Raw genomic sequence first — 21,471 nt, 5'->3', positions numbered from 1 at the left:
TTTGATGGAATGCAAGTTTTGTAAATGTTAGCAATTAGAATACGCTGTATACATTTTTTTGGTACTGACTTTGAGAATTTAAAGCAGACTAACTTTAAGACTACACAGCTAAGGAACTGGTATTTAAACAAAGAGAAAATGGTATTAGAGTTTTCAAAATCTGAATTAGATAAATTCAACACAAAGTAGACTAGAATTCCAGAGGATAATGGAGTAACAGATCCTTGCAGTTACTCGTCCTTGCTAAAAATGTGAAGTTTTATATTAAATGACTTTATGAAAGAACCAGTGTCAGCCCAGTCCATTTTATAAATCATTTGAGTGCACTTCTTTGAGCAACAGGATGGTGGTCTTTTTCAGATTTTTTTTTTAAAGCTAAAGATTTTGATCTGACAATCTACTTCAAGAAAACTCAGAAGATACGATACATTCTTACTTTTATCTTAAAGCATTGTTAGGTCATCATTTTCATTACCTGAAGTGCCAGGTTGGAACCTATAGCTACTGTTAGAAGTCTTAAGGGCAAGAGCATCACATAATGTATTAAGAATTATGTGCAGCCAGATGTTTTTCAAAGCACAGTACTAGAGCTGTTTTTACAGACAGGATTCTGTTGGGTGTCCCCTCCTGTCTAACTAGAAATTAGGGGAAAAAGAGGGATTTTTATTCTTTACCTTGCTAGAGTACTGTTAATTCCCCCCCCCTTTAGCTCTTTCATGTAATTATTCAAATACATAAGTCAATACACATTAGAATCAGATGAAAACATTCTTTAAAATAAAGTTTTTTTCATTAAGTTGTAATGGTTCCCTTTTTGGTTTCATACAGTGACTAATCTTTAAAGTGTTTTTTGTTTAGTTTTGTTTTTAACTCTAAGGGGTTATAATTTTTGGAGATGATGGCATATCTCATTAGATTTGCAGTATAAATTTTATCTGAGTGAACAGAGCATCAAATAGACCTACGTTTTGTATATACTTATAAAATGTACCTTAAAAACACTTTAAACACTTTCCTTTAAAAAATTTAATTGGTTAACTCAAACTTGAAGACACTTGAAGTATAAGTCCTGACAGTCCATTAAATAATTTTGATTTTTCCTGTTTTTAGAGATTATATCATATAGGTATCAATATTTAAGAATTTTTTCATTTAAAAATATTGTACAAATGCTTCATATACATTAGCTATTTGCCATTGTGCAGTGAAAGATTTGTTTTTTTCAAAGATAAAAACTGCATCTGAATACAATGATGAGACATTCAAGTAAGTGCTTATCTATGAATTCCCTCCTGTTATACCATAATAAAGTCTGGTTGATCACCTTTGTTAGCTGTCTATATGAAATTGCCTTTGCACTAACAATCTAAATTGCTTTAAAGATATACTTTTCCTAATCATCTACCAAAGCTCCTGCAGGCAAGATTCATGTCTACATCCTGGTTATAACATAGGTCTTTGGAGAAGAAGAGGATGACAGGATGAGGGGATTGCCCATTAGTAGTTAAAGGAGTCTGAGGACAATTAGAAAAAGACTAACATTCGGGCGTGCTGTAATCAGTAGATAACTGTTGGAAATACGGCATATGTTTGACAAAAAACCATCTTCACTAGGAAGATCATACACAAAGGTCTTATAAACCATGTTCATAAAAAATTAAGCTAGTAATGTGATTCATGCTTCAAGAAAACAACCTGTGAAAAAGCTGTTACTCCCTTATAAACTAGCAAATTTTCCCTATTTTGAAATAGTACATGTAAACCTGCTGGGCTGATTCTTAAGTTATACTGTATACTGTGGTACACGATTATTGTCACATATTTACTTTTAAAATGATAGTTTTGATACTACGATGAAAAACCACCACGTATATTCAAACCTCATAAAACTTAAACGCGAATCCACTTACACTGTAAACTGTGATGAAGGTATCCTCCAGTACGACCATCCCCCTTCCACAGACTACAAATTCTGATCTGCTAACATTTTATCTGAAGTGATGCATTTCAACAATGGATTTTCACTGGTAACATACATCTCTGGGTAAGATCCTTCTGTGGAAAACTGTTCTAAGTAACCCCAAATGTTTTTTTAACAGCCTGCACTCCTTTTCCACATACTTAGCCAACTTAGAAGTATTTCCTCTTACCTGTGGGAGCAAATTGTGTTACACACCTTAAGTATTTGTTACTCTTTTACAAAGATACCACTGGAATTTTTTTACCTTGGTAAAAATTCATAGATTCTAATTTTTATTAATACTTTAGCAATTAGATCATGTCACTTACTAAAAACATTAAATACATTCCAACATTAGAGAAGTCTTGATTTTAAAACTGAGCAATCTCTTCCTCCACTAGATTTAGAATTTACTACCAAAATATCTTACTTTGTTACAGAACACAGGCAACTGTGTTAGACTTTATAATGGTCCAAACCTGTGCACCCTTTTGTCTTTGCCATGATGGATTTGTTCTTCTTTTACAGTAGTGTCCCGATTTGTATCAAGTGGACATCACTGAAGGGATGAGTTCAAGTAGGCTTGTTTCAAAGGAACTCCTGTGGATCACAAACTACGAAGTATCTCTCAGCACGATGTTCAGTATAGCAGGAGGCTCTGAAATAGGATGTTTTTTCCATCTTCCAAAAAAAAGGATGTAAGTAAAGAGGATACTTCTCCATAATGCAGTCTAGGTTGTTAAGAGCTCAGTCTCTGACACCCTTGAATTGCTCTTTACCAACAAAAAGGTCAAATGAAAGTCTGGCCAATGCCAATAAAGACAACTTTAAATCACTTGCAGCCCTCTCACTGCAGGAGAGTGACAGCAGAAACAAAATGTTGACAACGCCCAAACATAGATCTTGGGATGTTCCTGTTCATAGAGCCAACATTCGGTATTTCTGTACTGTTGGTTTACAGTTGGGGGGAAAATGTGTTAATATTATTCATCTTTTGTGTTGACTTATTTCTGAGTACCAGTTAAACCAAAGGGGGCCTTTTGATAAGTGATTTTAAGCTCTGGTTTATGCCAAAGCAGCTCCTTATTGCTCAGAAAGGACATATTATTTTATGATTCATGAAAACAAACTGATTTATGTTGCATCTTCCAGGGAAGATTTAACAATGTTAAGTTCAATCCTGACCTGAATTTAATACTTAATGTTTCTTGTTTGACAGATTAAGGTGCTTAATCAAATTAAGAAAAAAACATAATGCCCCAAAGTAGAGTTCTGTGGATGCTGAATTAAAGAACTGTTACCATGGAAAGCTTCAGTTCTGTTGTTTTTTATTCAGCTGAAACTAAGACTATTGTCAGAATTTAGGTTTGTGTCTTTTTCTGTCAGTATGTATAGCCCCTAAAGCCTAGTATTGAAAGTACCTTAAATGCCCTAATCAAACATTTATAATGTGAAACTTGAATGTTTTAAAAAAGCAACCTTGATTATACACTAATCTTAGTGTAACATACAAACATGTTTTAAAGTTCTTTAAAAAATATACTTAGGCAAGAAGTAGAGAATATGGATGAGCCCTGGAGTAATGGCTAGAAAGAATCAACAGAAGGACAGTCTGTATACAAATGTGTATACTTCAGGTATGATTTTTTTTTGTTGTTTTTTTTGGTTTATGCTCTTTCTACATGGTCTTTGCAGTGGTATAAGACACCAGCTATCAGTAAACAATGTTAATTCTTGTTAGGAAAAAAACAAAACAAAGGTGTATGACACAAGTGAAATGGGTCCCCACCAAACCAAACACCTTAACATTTCCACAAGTTTTAAAATTTGCTTAAACTTTTTCCTGCTCCATGCATACTTTTACCACCATCAGTTATATCACATCCTAGTAGATTCCACTTCAGGTTGTACTGACTTAGTGGTTTCTCAGCTTCTTTGAAAATATTCTCACCTGTAGTTATTTCTTCTTTACTCAAACTCAGCACTGATTTCTCAAAAATAAAGAACAGCTGGCACTGATAACATCTGACTCATTAAGAGCCAAAGAAAAACATTCAAAATCATTTGTCTTGTTCCATAATTAGCTGCTGATGTTGTGCCCCACTCTTTAAGCCAGCTGTTCTCATCAGAAAGCTGCACACAAAGCTTAAGTTTTCTTTGGATACAATTCTTTGGGCTACTGCGTTCAGACATGATATATAACTCACCATCAGTAAACAGCTTTGCTTGGCTAACAAATGGGCCACTTGTAAACATACTTTGGCTGCGGCCTTATCTTCGTGAAGAAATTATGCTGTGATGAGATACTCCATTTTAAAATTGCTAATTCTCCTGACTGTTGCTTTCCCATGAGTTGGGAATACTGTGATGAGGGCTTAGTCTAGTTATGTCAACATACGTTGTATTTTTTTAGCACAGTTATAGTGTCACAGTTTATTATAATTTGATAATATAATTCACACTCCAACGTGCCTTAAAAGCACACCAAAGTGCACTTTTCTTGTTTTGACACAGTGGGTATGAATTGGTAACATAAACAAATAATAAAATGTTGTGGTTCAGAGATATACATGGCACAACTGCTGTCGGGTCATCATTTCCATCACTGATTTTGTAGCATACCAAGCAGAAACATGAAATGATGAGAACGCCATAGGCAGTTTCTGTAGCAGCTACTCAACTTTCCCATTGTAGTGCAAAGATAGCCATAGACGGTACATAAATGTTGTGGCTGCAATCCAATAAAACTTTATTTATGGACACTAAAAGCTGAATTTCATAATTTTCACATGTCAGGAGACGCTCTTTTTTCCCCCCAACCATTTAAAAACTGTAAAATCCATTCTCATGTCACTGGCCATACAAAGTACAGGCAGCAGGCTGGTTTTGATCAGTAGGCCATAATTTGCTGATTCTTGCTCTAGATTTAACAGAATATGGTGAGTCCAGAATTAATGGCTTAGGAACATTTAAAAATGATCAAACATCTTTTATCCAAAAGCTAGGTTTAGTAAAGGTTATAATGTTCCTCTTTCAGAAGTTATAAAATATATTAGTTCTTGGAGACAGAAACCAAAACCAAAAAATTGATACAAACTCTGAAATTCAGCAACTACAAACTGAAATTCAGCCAACTACATGGCTATTCAGAAGGCAATCTTTATAAAAGATCAAAAGAAAAAGAAACCAATTGGATACCTGCTATATTGTGCTGACTTTAAAAGAAGCCACAGTTAAGTTATACCAAATGCATTTACTTTGTACATCTTTCAGAATAAATGGGAAGACAGAAGTCTTAACAACTAGTTGAGGTATGCATAAAAAATAAGCCAACACTGTTGAAATGTAGAAGGCGCAGGTTGATTTTTTCAATTAAGAGATTAAAAATCAGCTAGTTAATGAAGTTACTAAAGTTACTGAGTTCTGTTCAGTTGCCCAAATTAAAAAAAAAAAAAAAAAAAAAAAGAAAACGACCCACAATAGCCCCCAAATATTTCTAAAACAAAATTACCAGTCATCAACATATAATAAAACATTTCTGAAGCCTTTATTTACAAAAGCTTTAAAAACAAATAATCCCTCTGTTTCACAAATGTTTTGTTTAAAAAGGACCACCCAGTTACAGCATGGAAGTATCATGAATAAAGAATGTACAAGGGAAACAAACCAATGTGGCTAACATTTGGAGATTTGCTACTACTACTGATTGAAGTGCAGATAACACACATCATAACTTGTAGTCCATCATTTCAGGGCAGAGAGTTAATGATTACCGAAGTGTCTTCCTACACATGCTCTGATCTGGTCACATATTCTGCATGGCTAAATATTTCACAGTCTCTTTTGTCAATATATATAAAATAGATTGCAAAGATATACACAAAAAAATAAACAAGCATTACACTCCTCAGGTAATTTTATTAGTTACACTGTATATAGCTAATAAATTTAATATTTTTTGTATTTTGTTGTTTTGCTCCAAATCTCTCCATTATTTATCTTTGTAGCAACTATGAAAGCACAAACTTTTTGTCTTCTAATTTAATCTGGTACAAAATGTACCTAAAGACTTGCAATCTTTGGGTTTTAATGAAATTGATTTGTGTAAACAAATCAAGAGCATCATTAAGTATGGCTATAAAATCTTAAAAAATTAAAAATAAGGGTAAATAGCGATGGAATAAACAGAAGCAGATCAAGGGAAGTGTGCTATCATAAAATAACTGCAGCTTCAACATGTTGGATACCAGTTTCCGGGCAGACACTAAACATCCAATCACAAAGGATTTTTCCTGAAGGGTGTAAAGCTGGTTTGAAAAATTCTTCAGTCACAGAGCAGCCTACACATGCCAATTAGAAACTGACAGACACTAGATGTGCTTGGGAGATTAAGTACTACGTACAGAAACAGCAGTTACTAAGCTCCTCAGTAGTTTTTTGTCTTTTTTTTTTGTAGTCTTGCTGAATCAACCATTTGCACAATGCATGTTCTATATTCTGTGGGTCAAAAGCAAGTAAATACTGTATAAAGTTGGCAGATGGTCATTTTTCCAGCTAAGAGCAAGAAAAGCCAAAACTGCTGATAAAACAGGATTTGAGTCAGAATCACTCTCTAAAGTGCAAAATTGATGGTCCACAATCTCAAATAGCTAAAACTCCTGCAGAATGGAAGGGAGACATGAAACAGGGAAATAAATTACAGTCAGTGCTAGTTAATTTAGGAAAGGGAAAAAACCAAGCTCAAGTAAGTAATGTTTATCAAAGTATTCAATATGATGTACTGAATAGCTTTCCCCACTCTCTGTCACACATGCCTACTAACAAGTATATTAAGGCCAGATTTAACCTGAATGCTTTTCTATTTATTAAGATCTGAGATAGGAATGGTCACACTTAGTACTGAAAGGCAGAAAATAAAATGAGCTATGAAAGGAAAAAAAAGTAATGTCTGTTGTTCAAGGGATTCAACCAGAGATAAAACCTATATACAAGCATGTGTGTAGCTCAAATAAAGTAAAAATAAAAGAACCATTTCATGTCATGACTGCTTGTTGGCCTCCTCTTCATACGCACTCCCTGTGCCATTCTGTACATAGGATGAACCAGAACCAAGGCCGTACAAATGACCACAATATTTGGCATCATCAATATGATCTTCAAAGAACATCTAAAAAGGAATTTTGGAAGAAAAACAAAAAAGATAATTTTAACCAAAAGGTACCACTGGTAATTTATATTTCAGCAATGTAAGTACTGACTGTTCATTAACTATAATGACAGCTCTTTTCTGCGGTGCTCCTCTGAAGCCACACATTTAAATTAGACGTATAAGACTGACTTTCTCAAGAAGTACAGAGCTCAAAAGAAACCAAAGAAAAAGACTACCCAAAAAATGTATGAACACAACGCCTTTCCTATTAACACTCAGACCATTTTTATGAGAATTTGTAATGGAAAAATGGCAGGCATTTTTATTCCATTAATTTAATAATACTTAATCATGAGAATGAATAAAAATAGCCAATAATGGGCAGGGGAGGGGAAGTTTAGGTTTATAAGTAGCCTTGAGTCTATGTGCAAAGCTAAGTTGGCTGAAAACAATCAAACCCCGAACATGTCTGGACAGCAAACCCTGAACATTCAGATTAGGTTATTATCCTTAATAAAGCCAAGAAAAATAAAGATAACGAATTAGTAGCAGAGAATCCACCATTATTTGAACCATTAAGGCATTTTTAAAATGCAAAACTGAAAACTCAGAAGGTTGTCTTAATTCTCTAATGAAGCACTGGGAAGAAGTAACAAAACAAAATATTTACTTGTCATGAACAGTCCAAATCACTTCTGAATCAATACCACTTGGCAAAATAGCTATATGCTTTCTATTGTATGTATTATTAACACATTCCTACAAAAAGTTTTAAATTCCCATAAGTATTCTCAGTCACTTCTTTAATGTCTAAGAGGATATACTCAAAAGAATTCTACAGTGAATATTTTGCAAGAAGGAAAACTTTTTTGTAAGCAAAAAAGTCCGTTCTGTTTTGTTTCTGCACAACTGGCTTTCTTTTCTTTGCATTTAGCTACAGTGAAGTTATACCTGTCACTTAACCTAAGAGTAGACCTGGGTTCATTAAATTTCATTCTTCCATACCTAACTTCTTTATATTTGAAGAACTTATCTCTGCCTTTTGCCACTTAAGGAGTGTCTGCCCAACATGATTTTTGATGTAACTATTTCAGATTTAACCCCTTTAGAATTCAAAACCTCTTTGTAAGAATCTACTAAAAAGCATGAGTCCTACTCTGTAAATCCTCAAAGAACTGAAGAATGGCAAGAGCAAACAGTATTTTCAGCAGCAGTTTAATACCTAAGAGAAGCCAATGCCAGGGGAAACTTAACATATGGATTCCTTGACTTGACAGAAGCAACACTGATGTGGCCAACAGAGAGTCCTCTGGAGTTCTCCCATTAGTAATGTGTATGACCTTGGATAAAGGCTACCTGCATCTGGCCTCCGTTTCCTCACCTAAGAAATAATATGGTTGGACCTACATGACTTCTAAGGTAGTTTAAATTTTTTATTCTACAAAGAACTTATTTTTTTTCATTGCCTTCTGAACTACATTTCAAGATGACTTATGATGACTTTTGATTACTTTCATTCAAGTGTAGTGAGTATGACTTACATGGTACCTATAATCATATCTTCACTTAATATGTACTTATTGCCCCAAAACTTTTGCCATTAGATTTTAATGTTCTCAACCTAACAACCAACTGAGAAAAATGCACTCATGTCTTCATACTTCTCTCATTTTGAAAAAGGCCATTCCTGTGAGCAATGAGTCAGATCCTGCCTGATGTTGTGGTCCTATCCGTTCCAGCTCTAACTGTTCAGCAACTTCCTGTAAACCACCCTACAAGAAAGAAAAATTGCTTGTCAAAAGAAAGAAACATTGCAACACTCGAATTCACAAATTACATACCTTAGACAATGACCAAAATAGAAATGAACTTCAGTATGTAAAGATGGACCTTATGAAGATCAGCAAAAAACAGAGAATGTGAATTACTGATGTATTTGTTGAATGTGGGAGATGTTTATAATTTAATAAAAAATGAGATCCTAATTGGGAAAATTTATCTTCATCATACTCTTTAAGGCGTGTGGCAGGCAAATAACTTTGCTGAAGATATGGGGGAAGCAGATCATATATAAGGTAACAGGTACACAGGGTAACATTTACCAAGTACATTCACAGTCCCTCTATCCACCCATCAATTATTATAAAACTGACTGTAGGCAGTTACTTTAAATTTTCTTAAGCTTCACATCAATCTATCTCTAAATAGTTTCATCTAAATAATTTGCACAAAACAAAGCTGTTATGATTAATCAAATCCATAAGAATTCACTAAGTGCTTAACTATGGTTTTGTTAGTTTAAAAAAGTTATAAGAATACAACTCCTTAGAAGGGTCTGCTAAACACCCCCCTATTTAAATATTGCTAGGGTTAAAAAAAAGATAATGAGATTGAAAGGAAGAGAAAGAATACAAGAAAAGAAGGAGAGAGGGAGTGAGGAAAGTAGAATAAAGGGGGGGAAAATGGGAGGAGAGAAAGGAAAGAAACATCAGGACCAAGGACAAAACACAAAGAAATTTCTCTAAATTGTTAAGGCCTCTACCAGCAAACTAGCCCTTCTCTACATCACAGCTTGAAACAGTGCTTTGCACAGCAGCTGCTTCAGCGCTAAAAATAGCACAAGGATTAGGTATCATTAGCAGCTGCTTAGGAGAGCAACAGAATAGAGCCATTCAGTACCACTGACTATAGGTCAAAAAGTACCTTTGTCATTAACCTAAATTTTAACACTGCCGGTAACTCGGGGCATATTCACAATATCTAATATGCTTAGAAATTTTTCAACAACGTACACATAATGAACAATAATTCGGTTCTCTGTTCCCCAAAACTGTCACTGTACAGACATGTCAATTTTAAAAAGCATTTCCACAGCCAGATTAAAACATTTATGCCTTGGATTCTCAGCACACAATACTTTCAGGGGGTATCCTTTGTTTCTTAAAAATTTCCCTGGTTATATGCTATATCCTGTAATGAGGCAAGCAAACCCTGGACAAAAGACCACTCTCACGATTTTCAGTTCATCTGTCAAAAGCAAAGTTTCCTTATTCAACTCCGAAATTATTTCTTTCTGCATAAAAGTAAAACTCAAAGTTTTTACCATCTCCTAAAAGTATAACCTTCCTTGCACTTCTAAAAAGTTGGTGAGGAGAAAACTTGATCAACCTTGATGTAAGTTCTATGAAGCAACCACTTTACATAAATGTTTTTCTTGAATTACAGCTTAAACACAAACACACCAGAAAAAACAAAACCACTATATTCCTTAGAGGAGTCTGTACCCCCATAGTGAATTCATTCTAAGACTAAAGGAGCACTTTTCCTTAATAAAGACATTTTCTTTTCTTTTTGAAAGAATTAATGTTCAGAAGTAACAAATCATTACACACATGGTAAGCAGTGTCAGAATGTAAGCTGCTGTCTAGACAGGACCTACCCAATTACTAGCACTTACTACTAACAAGCTGACATCTATGGGCCAGGGGAGGAAAAAAAACCCTTTTAGCTATGTAATTTACTCCTAGTAACATGACCCTATGACTAGACCCAAGGAAATAATCTCTCACGAAGGTAAGCTGAAGGGGAAACTCTTTTTGCTACACGACTGACTATATCTGCACATTGCCGGCCACTTCAGACTTTATCTTGCGTGGAAAGATGTGCGTGTTGCAAGAGAGTGAGAACTTGCACTTCTGTGCCTGAGAGACTCAGATTCTGTGCTAGTTTATGTTCAATCCGGCAAGCAATGACAAAAATCTGATCTTTTGTTTAAATCTTGTTGAAAATTTATTCTGCCAATATATACTGAAGCTCTGAAAAAGGATTTCCTATAAATTATTTATGCAAAAAAGGAATCAAATGATCAGATAATGTAACTTCATTTAACATAAAACTTAAAAATAGGGCTTAAATCAACATCCCAACCCAGCACCTTATAAGTCAGTCACCCATTCTGAATACCGTGCTGATTACAGATAAAGCCATTCGAAGCCTTACTTTGAGATTTTTGCAGCTCTTCATGAGGTACTTCACATCATAAATGACAGGAAAAAACAATCGAAGGATCTCAAAAAAGTCAAGTTCTTCTTCAGGCAAGTTAGAATTGGTCAGGATTTTGATTAAGTAGCCAAAGTCATAACCACTACAAAAGGGTTAAAGAATAAAGAAGAGGGACCATAAATACCACAGAAATGAAAAGATATTTTTTTCTGATACAACTTTTAAGTGAGTCACACTGTAGGCAGAAAAAAAAAAAAAGAATGAACCAGAAAAAAGTACACAGAAGAAAAGAGAAAATAAACATGTTTACAATTATAATGGGAAAATGCCATCTTTTACAGTGTCATTTCATCATTCAGGGATACCAATATACAGAGATCTCTACTACCCTCCTAAGCGTGTAGTCACTAAACTACTATTTTGCTAATCCTTGAATAAATAGAGAACTCTCTAAAGAGTATCAAACTGTCCATAGCAGATATCTCAAAAAATAAAAGATGAAAGGAAACTTGGCAAAAATGTCAAATGATGCAGGAAAACTGGCATTCAGAAGGCAAAAATAATGCAAATTTCCCCATCATTTACATAACAAGGTCATACACTTCAAAAACCCAAACAGTTAATTCCCTAACAAAGTATCTTCACTTCCCGTAAGTGATTTTATTAATAATACTCTCTTCCCTCAAAATTTTGTTCCTGTCTCAATCCCCAAGAGATACTAATGGTAATGTTGAACCTTGAAGCGAAGGTAGTAAAGGCTGAGAACTAGTATCTAGAAAATAAAAAACCAACTCCCACACTCTCAAATCAACACCTCCTCTCCCTACTGTTTGGCTTTTCCACAGCTTTATATCAATACCTCTCTACACTCCCCTGCCACAATCACACCCCCTTCTTTTCCCTGTCTACCTTTACTTTAAGGACCTCCCACAGGATGCCTTCCCTCAAGAGCTCAGCTCCCACAGATTTCTCAGACAAGCTGTTTTCTTGTACTTCCCTTTAAAGTCCATGTATTGTTTTCTCCACATGTTTAAAGGGTAGGTGTCACATCTTCAAATTTTTTTTTTCCTTATGGCACATAGTTGGGACTCAAATATTTGATGAGAGATGCTATTTAACATATCTTTCAAGGGGAGATTACAAATAAAATTTCTATTCAATGTTTAGAATTTTACTTCTTACTTTAAAAAGAGAAAAAAATGTTTTTACATTGAAGACCATTAAGGAATATCAAGGAATAAACAATAAACAGCAGAAACCTTTAAATTTCTGGTAGCTAACAAGGAAGTAACTAACTTTGCTGTCTACCTAAAATATGTCAATATATTTGCTTAGCATCAATACTAGTAAAAGGAAGATCATATTAGAGTTTAGGATTTATAAAGTTCTTCAACTAGTCTTTATCTACTAGAAATAGATTAGAATATGAAGAAAATATTTAATGACATTTAGTAGAATAAAATCTTAACATATCTTGACAAATACTCAAATATATCAGAGTCTAATCCAGACTCTAAACTATAAGAAGACATGACCCCTTTCTGTTTTTGTTCATCTTATCCTAGTACCTAGCACATGGTATTTGCTCAGGGTATTTTTTTGAAAGAAAGAACCTGTCATACATAGTAATAAAAAACAGGCCTATGCTTTCCAGTTCTTTTGTATCTTCATGACCAGGAAAGTAAAAAAAAAGAGCTCAAAAAACATTCCTGAAATTACCAGAGACTTAAGCCTCATCTCCTGAGGTATACGCTCAAATGGAGAATAGAGAAAAAAGATGATAGGTGGAAATTAGTATGTTCAATACTCCAACTCAAAAATTACTGCTTAGTACTGCCTTGAAGCTGACAATATGAACAGTCCTTCACTATTCTCATTCATTACACAGGCCAGCACTGGAAATTCTAAAGCACGCAGAAACTCTTATTTTTTTTAAAAATGTGTGAGGTGGACCAAGTATAAGAACATTAATATATGCAAAATGCAGTGCTTTTTAAAAAGATAACAAGAGGCCAAATAAACTTCCCAAGGTCACTATTAGTCCCTGGGCTGCCGATTTAATTTAGTTTACTTAGGAAAATTCTTTCTCTTACCTAAAAGTCTATATTTACAAAATGGAATTAATTTCCTTTCCAGAAATTCTCTTCAACAATCTGGTTTTATTTTATGATAAGAATTTAAAACTACCACTTATTGAGAATTTACTGTGTGTAAAGCACTTTACTAGATGCTTTAAATATGTTATTATCGACCATTAAAACAATTCTGTAAGATAATTCTTCTAAGTGATTTCTTCCTGACACTCTATTAAAAAAAAACATTAAAATCCACCACAGAGACCCACCCCTAGCTTTCTTTGCCATTTTTTTTTTCCATAGCACTTAATCACTATCTAACAAACCACAATATACATCTCATCATTTTAAAAAATTGTCTGCCTACTCCCACCAGAATGTAAACTCCATGAAATGAAAGATTTTACTCTATTTTGTTCGTAGCTTAATGCCTAGAATCTTACCACAGCGCTTGGCATATGGTAGATAATAAATAACTTTTTAAAAAAATGAATAAATGTTTTCATTCTAAGGCTTAGAAATGTTAAATAACCCTAGGTAACACAGATTCCAAATGGCACTGCTGGATTTAAACCAAGATCTATTTTTCCAGCCTGTACTCTTTCCACATGCAATACTGTCTCTTAGTCTAAAATGGATCCCATATCATTAAATTCATCTTTAAGTAGACCAACATTAGCCTGTGAAGAGTTAGGAGACTGCTATATGGCAGCCAATTTTTTGTAACTAAGCCCGAAATTGCTGACACAGTGACCCAAGTGAAGTGTGAAGCAGCCAGGAAATGGTAATAACACAAATGCCATTTTCAATGTAATCTTTTTACCTATGAAATGATAACCATTTGACCCCTTCACAGAGGACTACTCCTGATGTCATAAGAAGTTCTGCAAAGTACTGGGTCTCAATTCCTTCCTCCTCATGTTTTTTAAACTGGATACCAGATGTTGTTAGTAGCTCTATAGAGTCTTGGGCATACATGTCCTCCCTGGCAGAAGAAAAAGAAAGACAACATTCAAAAGTGCCATACTTCAAACTGTTTTTCTCCCACTTATATCTACAACTACAGCGCCAGAAATATCAAGAGAGAGAATGGGCTTGGGTCCATTTATTCCAATGCTTCACATATATGGAAGGAAAATACAACTTAAATACAAAGGTCATTTAGTATTTTAGAAAAATGTTCATATAGTAAATAATCATTCACAACAGTCCAATGGTGAGATTTTCATCTTTACTATCAATTTCATTAGCCTTTCACAAGTTAAGTGAATTTAGCTGGGTTTGAAACAAAGGGTCTTCTTCTCACCAGCAGCTACCACCACAAAGTAAGAGATGTGTTCTTATTGGGGGCTTTCGGTCTCAGCAGCCCGTTTAATGCTGCCAAATGGAGCTGCAGCCCCGGGCGTGAAGGCCTGTGTCTACCTCCCAGGCTCTCAGCAGGAAAGAGACTGAGCAGAAAACATCTGCTGTGGCTGAGTTAAACCACATTCCGTCTTAAAGAAAAAGGAGATGCCTCCTCTCACTAATGATGAGCCTTTCAAATAGCTCTGATAGGTAGTAAACTGTTTAAAATGAAGGGCTCTGCTAGAATAGCATTAATTTCTTCTTCTAACAACCTTACTCCTAGAAGATTACCTCCCAAAAATCAAGCCAGGAAATCTAAATATAAAACCAATCTTTCAAGATTTTACTTAAGCCGAAAAGAAAGCCATCTCTAATTTGTAAGCACAAACCCACAGGTATCCAAAACATTATATTAAATCAAAAAAGTGATCAAAGTGGAAGTATGTTTCTGAGAATGAAAAGTATTTCATGCATTGCCCACTGGATGCTTCCTTTTATTTACTTTTAAAATTGTGAGAATACTGGTTTTTACCACTTAGCAAAAGAAAATTCTATAAAAGCTTTAATAAAACAAAACCAAAAGGAACATTACACTTAGGCCAAAAAGTATCCTTATGGTCTACTCTCTGGAAATCAATTTACTATTAAATGTCTTTGAAAAATAACAAAACTAGCAACTGAAATATTTAAAAACAGAGGAACCACAACGATCACTGTCAAACTTCCCTGGAAAATGTCCCTGGAAAACGCTTGTTACAGAAGGGGACTGAATAAGTCCACGTTTTTTCATTACACAACAGGTATTATTGTCCTTATTATACTAAAATATGTACCTTGAACAAGTAGAATCTCACTCATCGTGCCCCAGTGCTAAGAGACACGCTTTAGCAACTACAACCAACCAAAGGCATCCAGATTCTTTCCAGGCACACGTTTATTCTGGGCCATATGTTCACTTTACTTTTATTTTAGTTTATTATCTCGCTCTCAATCAGAACTTAAGCTTGAAGAGGGCAATGATTTTTGTCTGTTTTGTTCAATGTTGTATCACCAAGGAGTACTGCACTATTGAAATCAGTATTTCCCAAACCTGCCCGATGATAACAATCACTCAGAGAACTCAGCAACAATATGGATTCCCAAGTCCCACACCTGGACCTACTGGATCACAACCTCCAGGAGACAGACCTGGATGAGTACCTCTGGTGTTTTATGATCAAGTATCAAATTATACTTTAATTTTCATGTACATATCAACTCCAAATTCAGTTTAGAGCAAATTCCCAAACATTGGACTTTGGCAATAGAGAGCAGACAGAAGAGTTATAGGAACACTAAGTTAAATGACTATGACCAACTTTCCTCAACATTATGTCCCTGGGGCTTAGCACAGCTGCTGACACATTCATTCTAGGCACTCAATAAAAAAGTCAATTTTCATCTTTCTTCAAAATATCCAAGATTCATGGTGCTCTTTCTCCACATTAGGTAGAACCGGTTTTATCTTCCAACTGACCCTTTCTACTTAAATAATATTCTTCACTGTAACCTTAAACATCTCTTAAGATATTAACATTAGTATGAATGGTAGCAAAACTACAGTAGCCCTCTCTGTATAAGACAAAAACGTCTTTCAGAGATTGTCAACTTTACCAAAACTGAGACACTTAATGGTCACCTACTCACGTAATGCGATCACAGCAGTATCTCAGTAAAGACCAACGTTCTAACGATCAGCTTGGAAAAAAGGTAACACGGAACAAATGAAATGGTAAAGAACTGATTTTAAAAAGGGTTATCTTTTGGGAGAAGGATAAAAGGGAATTTTCGGAACTAAAGTACTTATAAATGGTTATTATCAGTTTTAATAGAGATGAGTACCTTTCACCCTCTACCAAGTTCTGGAGTGTATATTATTAAATTCAATAGAGTAAAAACAAAGAGTCAGGCTAAACATAATACAATTAGAAGCCATACTATTGCACCACTGACAACACTACCCTCTGAATTCATCAGCCCTGCTTTTCTTTAGATCTTATATGCTAAGTATCACATTACAGAGAATAGAGGTTCTTATGTGGCACTACCATTAATTGTCCTACAGCTTCTTTTACAATTTTCCAAATCGGATGTTAGATCATATGAAACAATCAGAGGCTGTCAAATAGAAGGACAGTGCAGTACAGTAATATACTCAAAATGTATTAAACATTTCCCCATCTTACAGTCAGTTTGTAAACAATGTGCCCTTACCCCCAAACACTGGAAACTTCCCTAAGCTATCAAGACTACTCGTACCAATGATATAGAAGTATTGTGTGTAAAGAAACTGGGTTTTGACCCAGGGCTTGAGTTAGAATTCAGATTCTGAATTGTTTCTAAAAGAAACACCAGGCTCAAAGATACTATTACTTCTCCCATATGTAACTTACAAAAAGGTTTTGTGGACTGACCTGAGAATATACACATTATATAATATTGATTTAAAAGGAAAATGCACCCAAGTTTCCAAGAACTATCTTACCACCTGTGACATGTAATCTACTCATACACTGGAGTATGACCGTAATAAAAATCTCTTCACAAGAAGGATAACTATTACAACAAAAACATATATATTTCAAATTGCACTCAAAGTTTGAAAGCAAAATTAATGTTGTAAGATTATTTTTTCTATCAAGAAGTATTTTCAATACCCAGTTTTCCAAATTTCAAAATAGTGGCAGTCATACTTTTCAAATAACATCTCTAAAACTCAAAGTATTTGCATTTAAGTCTTCTTTATCCTAATTTTTTTGTCCCATGATAAAAAGAAGTGTAAACTTTTGAAATTTTAGGTTTTAAATATTTCCGGGATAATGACATCAAATTCAGTTAGAATTTCATTTGTCATACTTGAGGGAAATTAATTCCTAAAATTAAACTAAAAAAAAAAGTTTGGGTTAGATTTATTCCCCACTTACGTCAAATTAAATTTAAAATTAAACTGCCAAGTTGAAGTTCCCGGAGGGTACTCTCCTTGCTCATTCATAAAGGTCAGCCCTAGCTGAATTATCTTCAACAAGTCCACGTTACACCGCAGCAGTTGGTACTGATAGTCAGCGTTGCTCCTGAATTCTCCAATGGGCCTTGCAACCACACCTGGAAACTCGGTGTCCTGTAAAATAGTTTTAAGGTTCATTATTTACTAAATGGTCGAAACCACAATCCACAAATTCCTAGAATAAATAATTAATTTGGGGTACAAGTCGAAGAATCCTGTTATAGGTGATATTCTACACAATTCACGGTCAATTGCAAAGTACCTTTTAACTAGGAAGAGCATTACTTTTTAGAACCATAAAATAAAACTCTGCAAACTTAATGACTTCTTCTTACTTTAAATATCATATTAGTAAAAAACTACTATGTATTAGATACACATAATAATGCAACTGAGTACTCTATTCCCAAGGAAGGGGGAAAAAGTCACAAATTCATGTTTCTCAACAGGTGTGTGAAACTATGCTCACTGTATTCTAATGTTAAAACCAATGAAGAACTGGTTAAAAAGAATGGAAAATGCACCATACTTTCCGATTGCTTTTCTGAAGTAAGGTTTATCTAAACACCAAAACCCTCCTAATTTCTTAGGCTAAAACAGTACTCTCTCTACAGTCCAGAGAAAGCACATCCTTAAAAACTGCTAAAAACTGCATGCCACCACTCATTCCTGTAGAATGTTAAGCACATCTCTAATGTTGTCACTCCTTATCATCTGAGAAAGAAATGATCACTATGAATTCCTACTAGAAAAAAACAATTTCATTCTAATTTTAAGTACATCTATTAAATAGGACATTATCTATGTACACTCAAATATTCATATTTTAACCAATCAACCTGCCCCTCCCAAAAAAAGAGTATAAATTCATTTGTATTAAATATACTAAGAAAATAGTGTATCAGTTTAGTATTAAAGTTCAAATTAGGAAACTAAGAACAAAACCTAAATACCAACTCATATGAAGCAGTAAAGAAATTAAAATTTTTCTAAATTCAGTCCAACTCAACAACCGCTTTATTGGATGCTATGTGTTATGCTAAGTGTCGGGGAAGAAAGGATGATTAAGACACTAATCTCTTACTTCTCGAAGCTAATAATCTAGAAAACAGTAGAGAAGCCAAAACACAATAGTAAAGAAGCAAAATAATTAACTGAGTAGACAAGCTAGGCAGATTGAACAGTATATGCAAAAGTAGAAATGCTTAACAGTACTGTGTGTCCATGGAACTCCACTGGTAATTAAAAAACAAACAAAAACTGCAGATCAACAATGCTTCACTGGGAGATGTGAGTTTTTTTGTTTGAGAAAGACATTCAGGAGTTCCATCTGGTATTAATATTAGGCCTTAATGTTGCTAGGAGCAGACCTGGCACTCACAGCTAGGTCCTAGCATTCTTCTGCTGAATATAAACAGTTTCACACTATAACATCAGACAAGGCCAGTCTGTAATCATGACTGAACATAAGCAAAAACACAGACATTTGTCCAAACCACAAAAATGACCAAACATCTTTCTATCTTGGCTGAGTGACTGTTGCTTCTTTATAGCTTTAGCCTCACTCCAGTCTTCCCTCATTCTAGTTGAGACTCAGTAAGATACCCTATCATGGAATTACCCGAGCTTACTAACAGCATCCAGTTCAGAGCAAAGCCCTGCTTCCTTACTCCTTTCCTAAAACCACCTGCCACAAGCCCAAATCCTAAAAGTCCTAACACTCTCTTATTCAAATGCCCCATGGTTCTAAGAATGCATTTTCCCTCAGTGCAATGAGTAAGAAACCCAACTTGTCATATTGCAGGTGTGTTCTTGGTGGTCTTTAGTTGGAGGTCATTGACAAAATTCTCTTTTTATAATTAAATTAATCACTAAAAAAAATCAGCCAGAAGGGTTGAATTCAAGATGTTTAAAATCCCCTTTCCTCTTGCATAAAAAGCATTTTAAGGATTTTGCTCATAGGCATACCATAGCAACGTAATTATATTTTCGGATAACTTGACGAATTTTCTTCATCTCTTCATCCAGGTTGCAAGCCCAAACTTCACAAATTCTTTGGCTATGATCTACAGTTGCTGCTGGCATAGTGAGGGCACAAGGAGTCTAGCTGCCAAGCATCAAAATGTTATACTTGATTGAAGATTTGTTTCGTAAAATACTTTATCCTTTATTTATGTACCTGTCAAAATAAGAACCAGCTATATGAGGAATCTGAATCACAGAATAATTGAGTTGACAGAAACCTAAGAGATTATCTATTCACAGTCCTTGCTTTATAAGAAAATCAAAGTTTAGAAAGTGACTTGTCTAAAGTCACACAGCTAATCAGTAGGATAAAAAGGACTACAACACAGGTTTCCTGGTTCTAATATGTTATGTAAAAACAGTGTTTTTTGTGTACATACTAACCATTTTTTAAAATTTTTCATTACTTAAAAATTGCTCTGAATTCAACTCACTCTCTGAATTAAACTTTATAAAGACATTCCTTTCCAGAAAAAAAAAGGAAAAGTGACATGCTGATATACATGTGAAAAGATCAGATCAGATGTTACTAGGGCAAAGATAGTATTTGCTTTTATTCCTCATTAACTGAACAGTCAAAGTCTGATTTAACTACAAAATCTACTGGAATTTATTCAAGTCAGATTGGAGGGGCCAAAAGTAAACCAATTTTAAAAAAAAAAGTTCTTCTGAGCAATAAATAACAGCCACAGAAACTGTTTCCATGTCTGTAACTGTGGATGGAGAAAGAAAAAAAGCAATAGAGGATCTGCATTTCAAATTGTTTCTAATTTCCTAAAAACCAGAGCATTTTCCCTGGTTACCAAACACACATGTCACGTTTCTGGTCCCTAAACACAGGTTTCATGGTATATAATGATAACAGTACAGACCAACATTTTGATTCTTGAGCAGGGAAATTCCAGATGCGCTTTCATTTTTCACACAACTTTGAAAAAATTCATAACATAAAGTGTAAAAAAGGGAATTATGACCTCCCCTTCTAAGCTCTGCAGTCACAAATGTAACCTCGAGTGCTCTAAGAACAGAAACCAAAGATCCAGGGGCCCCTTCCTTTATAACCCTCTTCGCTAAACACACACACACAGTGGAAAGATCCAGGGCCCCTTCCTTTAAAAGCCTCTTCGCTAAACACAAACACACACACACACAGCGGAAAGACCCTGTAGTTGAACATTGCTTTCCTCCACCTCTCTCTACTACAGTTCCAGAAGCCCCGAAGAGGCATCAGAGGCCTTCTCATTACTGGAGGTAGCATCTCCGAACAGCGGGTTCCCAACGCGAGGACAGTACAGACACACTCAAGTCACAGATAACTCTCTTCCCTGGCAGAGAGCCAGAGAGAAGGTGCTGATAACCATTGACCGGAGCCGGATGGACTCCCAAGCACCGCATACGAGAAGCTAAGGATCTAGGCCACCGCCCTCCACTCCCAATTTCCGCCCCACAGCATCGAAGCCCCAGGTACAAAGCCTTCGCGTCATCACTCCGCGCCACCCCCTTGACATACCCCCCAGCCCCAGTTACCCTCCCCCCTCCACCCGCCGCCCAGCCTCTTCCTTCGCCAGCCGCGCTCCAGCTGGCGCCATCGCGCACCCGCTTAGGTTCGTCATTCCCGCCCCCTTCCTACTTCTCCAACCCGCCCCTCCCCCCGCAAGTCTGTGGCAAGATCTACTTGTGTCGCTGAGCTCGCGCTCCTCCTCCTCCTCCTCGCCATAGAGACAGCACCCAGCGGCGGCGGCGGGTGCCCCATAGACACCTCTCGCCCGGCAAGGGGGAAAGGGGAGCCGGAGCTGCGCTGCACCGCGCTGCACCGTCGCTTCTCGCACGTCCGGGCGGGGGCGCCAGATGATGACGCGGCACGCAGAGAGGG

At 35.7% G+C, this 21,471-nt stretch overlaps 1 protein-coding gene and 1 long non-coding RNA gene across 2 annotated transcripts; one reads left to right on the top strand and one right to left on the bottom strand.

Annotated features, from left to right (window-relative positions):
• Positions 1-5,483: 5,483 nt before the first annotated feature.
• CNOT7 (CCR4-NOT transcription complex subunit 7) lies at positions 5,484-21,449 on the bottom strand. The gene is made up of 7 exons (XM_068532106.1): positions 21,274-21,449; positions 19,542-19,752; positions 17,494-17,687; positions 14,010-14,171; positions 11,109-11,253; positions 8,771-8,881; positions 5,484-7,127 (listed from the first exon to the last, which is right to left on the bottom strand). The coding sequence occupies exons 2-7, from the start codon at positions 19,656-19,658 to the stop codon at positions 6,999-7,001; spliced, it is 858 nt and encodes a 285-aa protein (XP_068388207.1). The 5' UTR covers positions 19,659-19,752; positions 21,274-21,449; the 3' UTR covers positions 5,484-6,998.
• LOC137755958 (uncharacterized) lies at positions 7,003-9,109 on the top strand. The gene is made up of 3 exons (XR_011072133.1): positions 7,003-7,206; positions 8,387-8,528; positions 8,790-9,109. It is a non-coding gene; the product is annotated as an uncharacterized lncRNA (long non-coding RNA).
• Positions 21,450-21,471: the final 22 nt, after the last annotated feature.

Source organism: Eschrichtius robustus, chromosome 21, assembly GCF_028021215.1.
Source record: "Eschrichtius robustus isolate mEscRob2 chromosome 21, mEscRob2.pri, whole genome shotgun sequence".
NCBI lineage: Eukaryota > Metazoa > Chordata > Mammalia > Artiodactyla > Eschrichtiidae > Eschrichtius > Eschrichtius robustus.
The sequence above is the reverse complement of the archived record's forward strand: the minus strand, read 5'-3'. Positions and strand labels throughout refer to the sequence as shown.

What these genes read in the sequence shown, in the direction of transcription:
- CNOT7 (XM_068532106.1), bottom strand. Translation starts at nt 19,658, where the DNA reads ATGCCAGCAGCAACTGTAGATCATAGCCAAAGAATTTGTGAAGTTTGG. An exon ending in AATTTTAAATTTAATTTGAC is followed by an intron (nt 14,172 to 17,493) that starts GTAAGTGGGGAA and finishes TTCTTCTGCCAG; the next exon opens with GGAGGACATGTATGCCCAAG. An exon ending in CCTTTTTCAAAATGAGAGAA is followed by an intron (nt 7,128 to 8,770) that starts GTATGAAGACAT and finishes ATTCCTTTTTAG; the next exon opens with ATGTTCTTTGAAGATCATAT.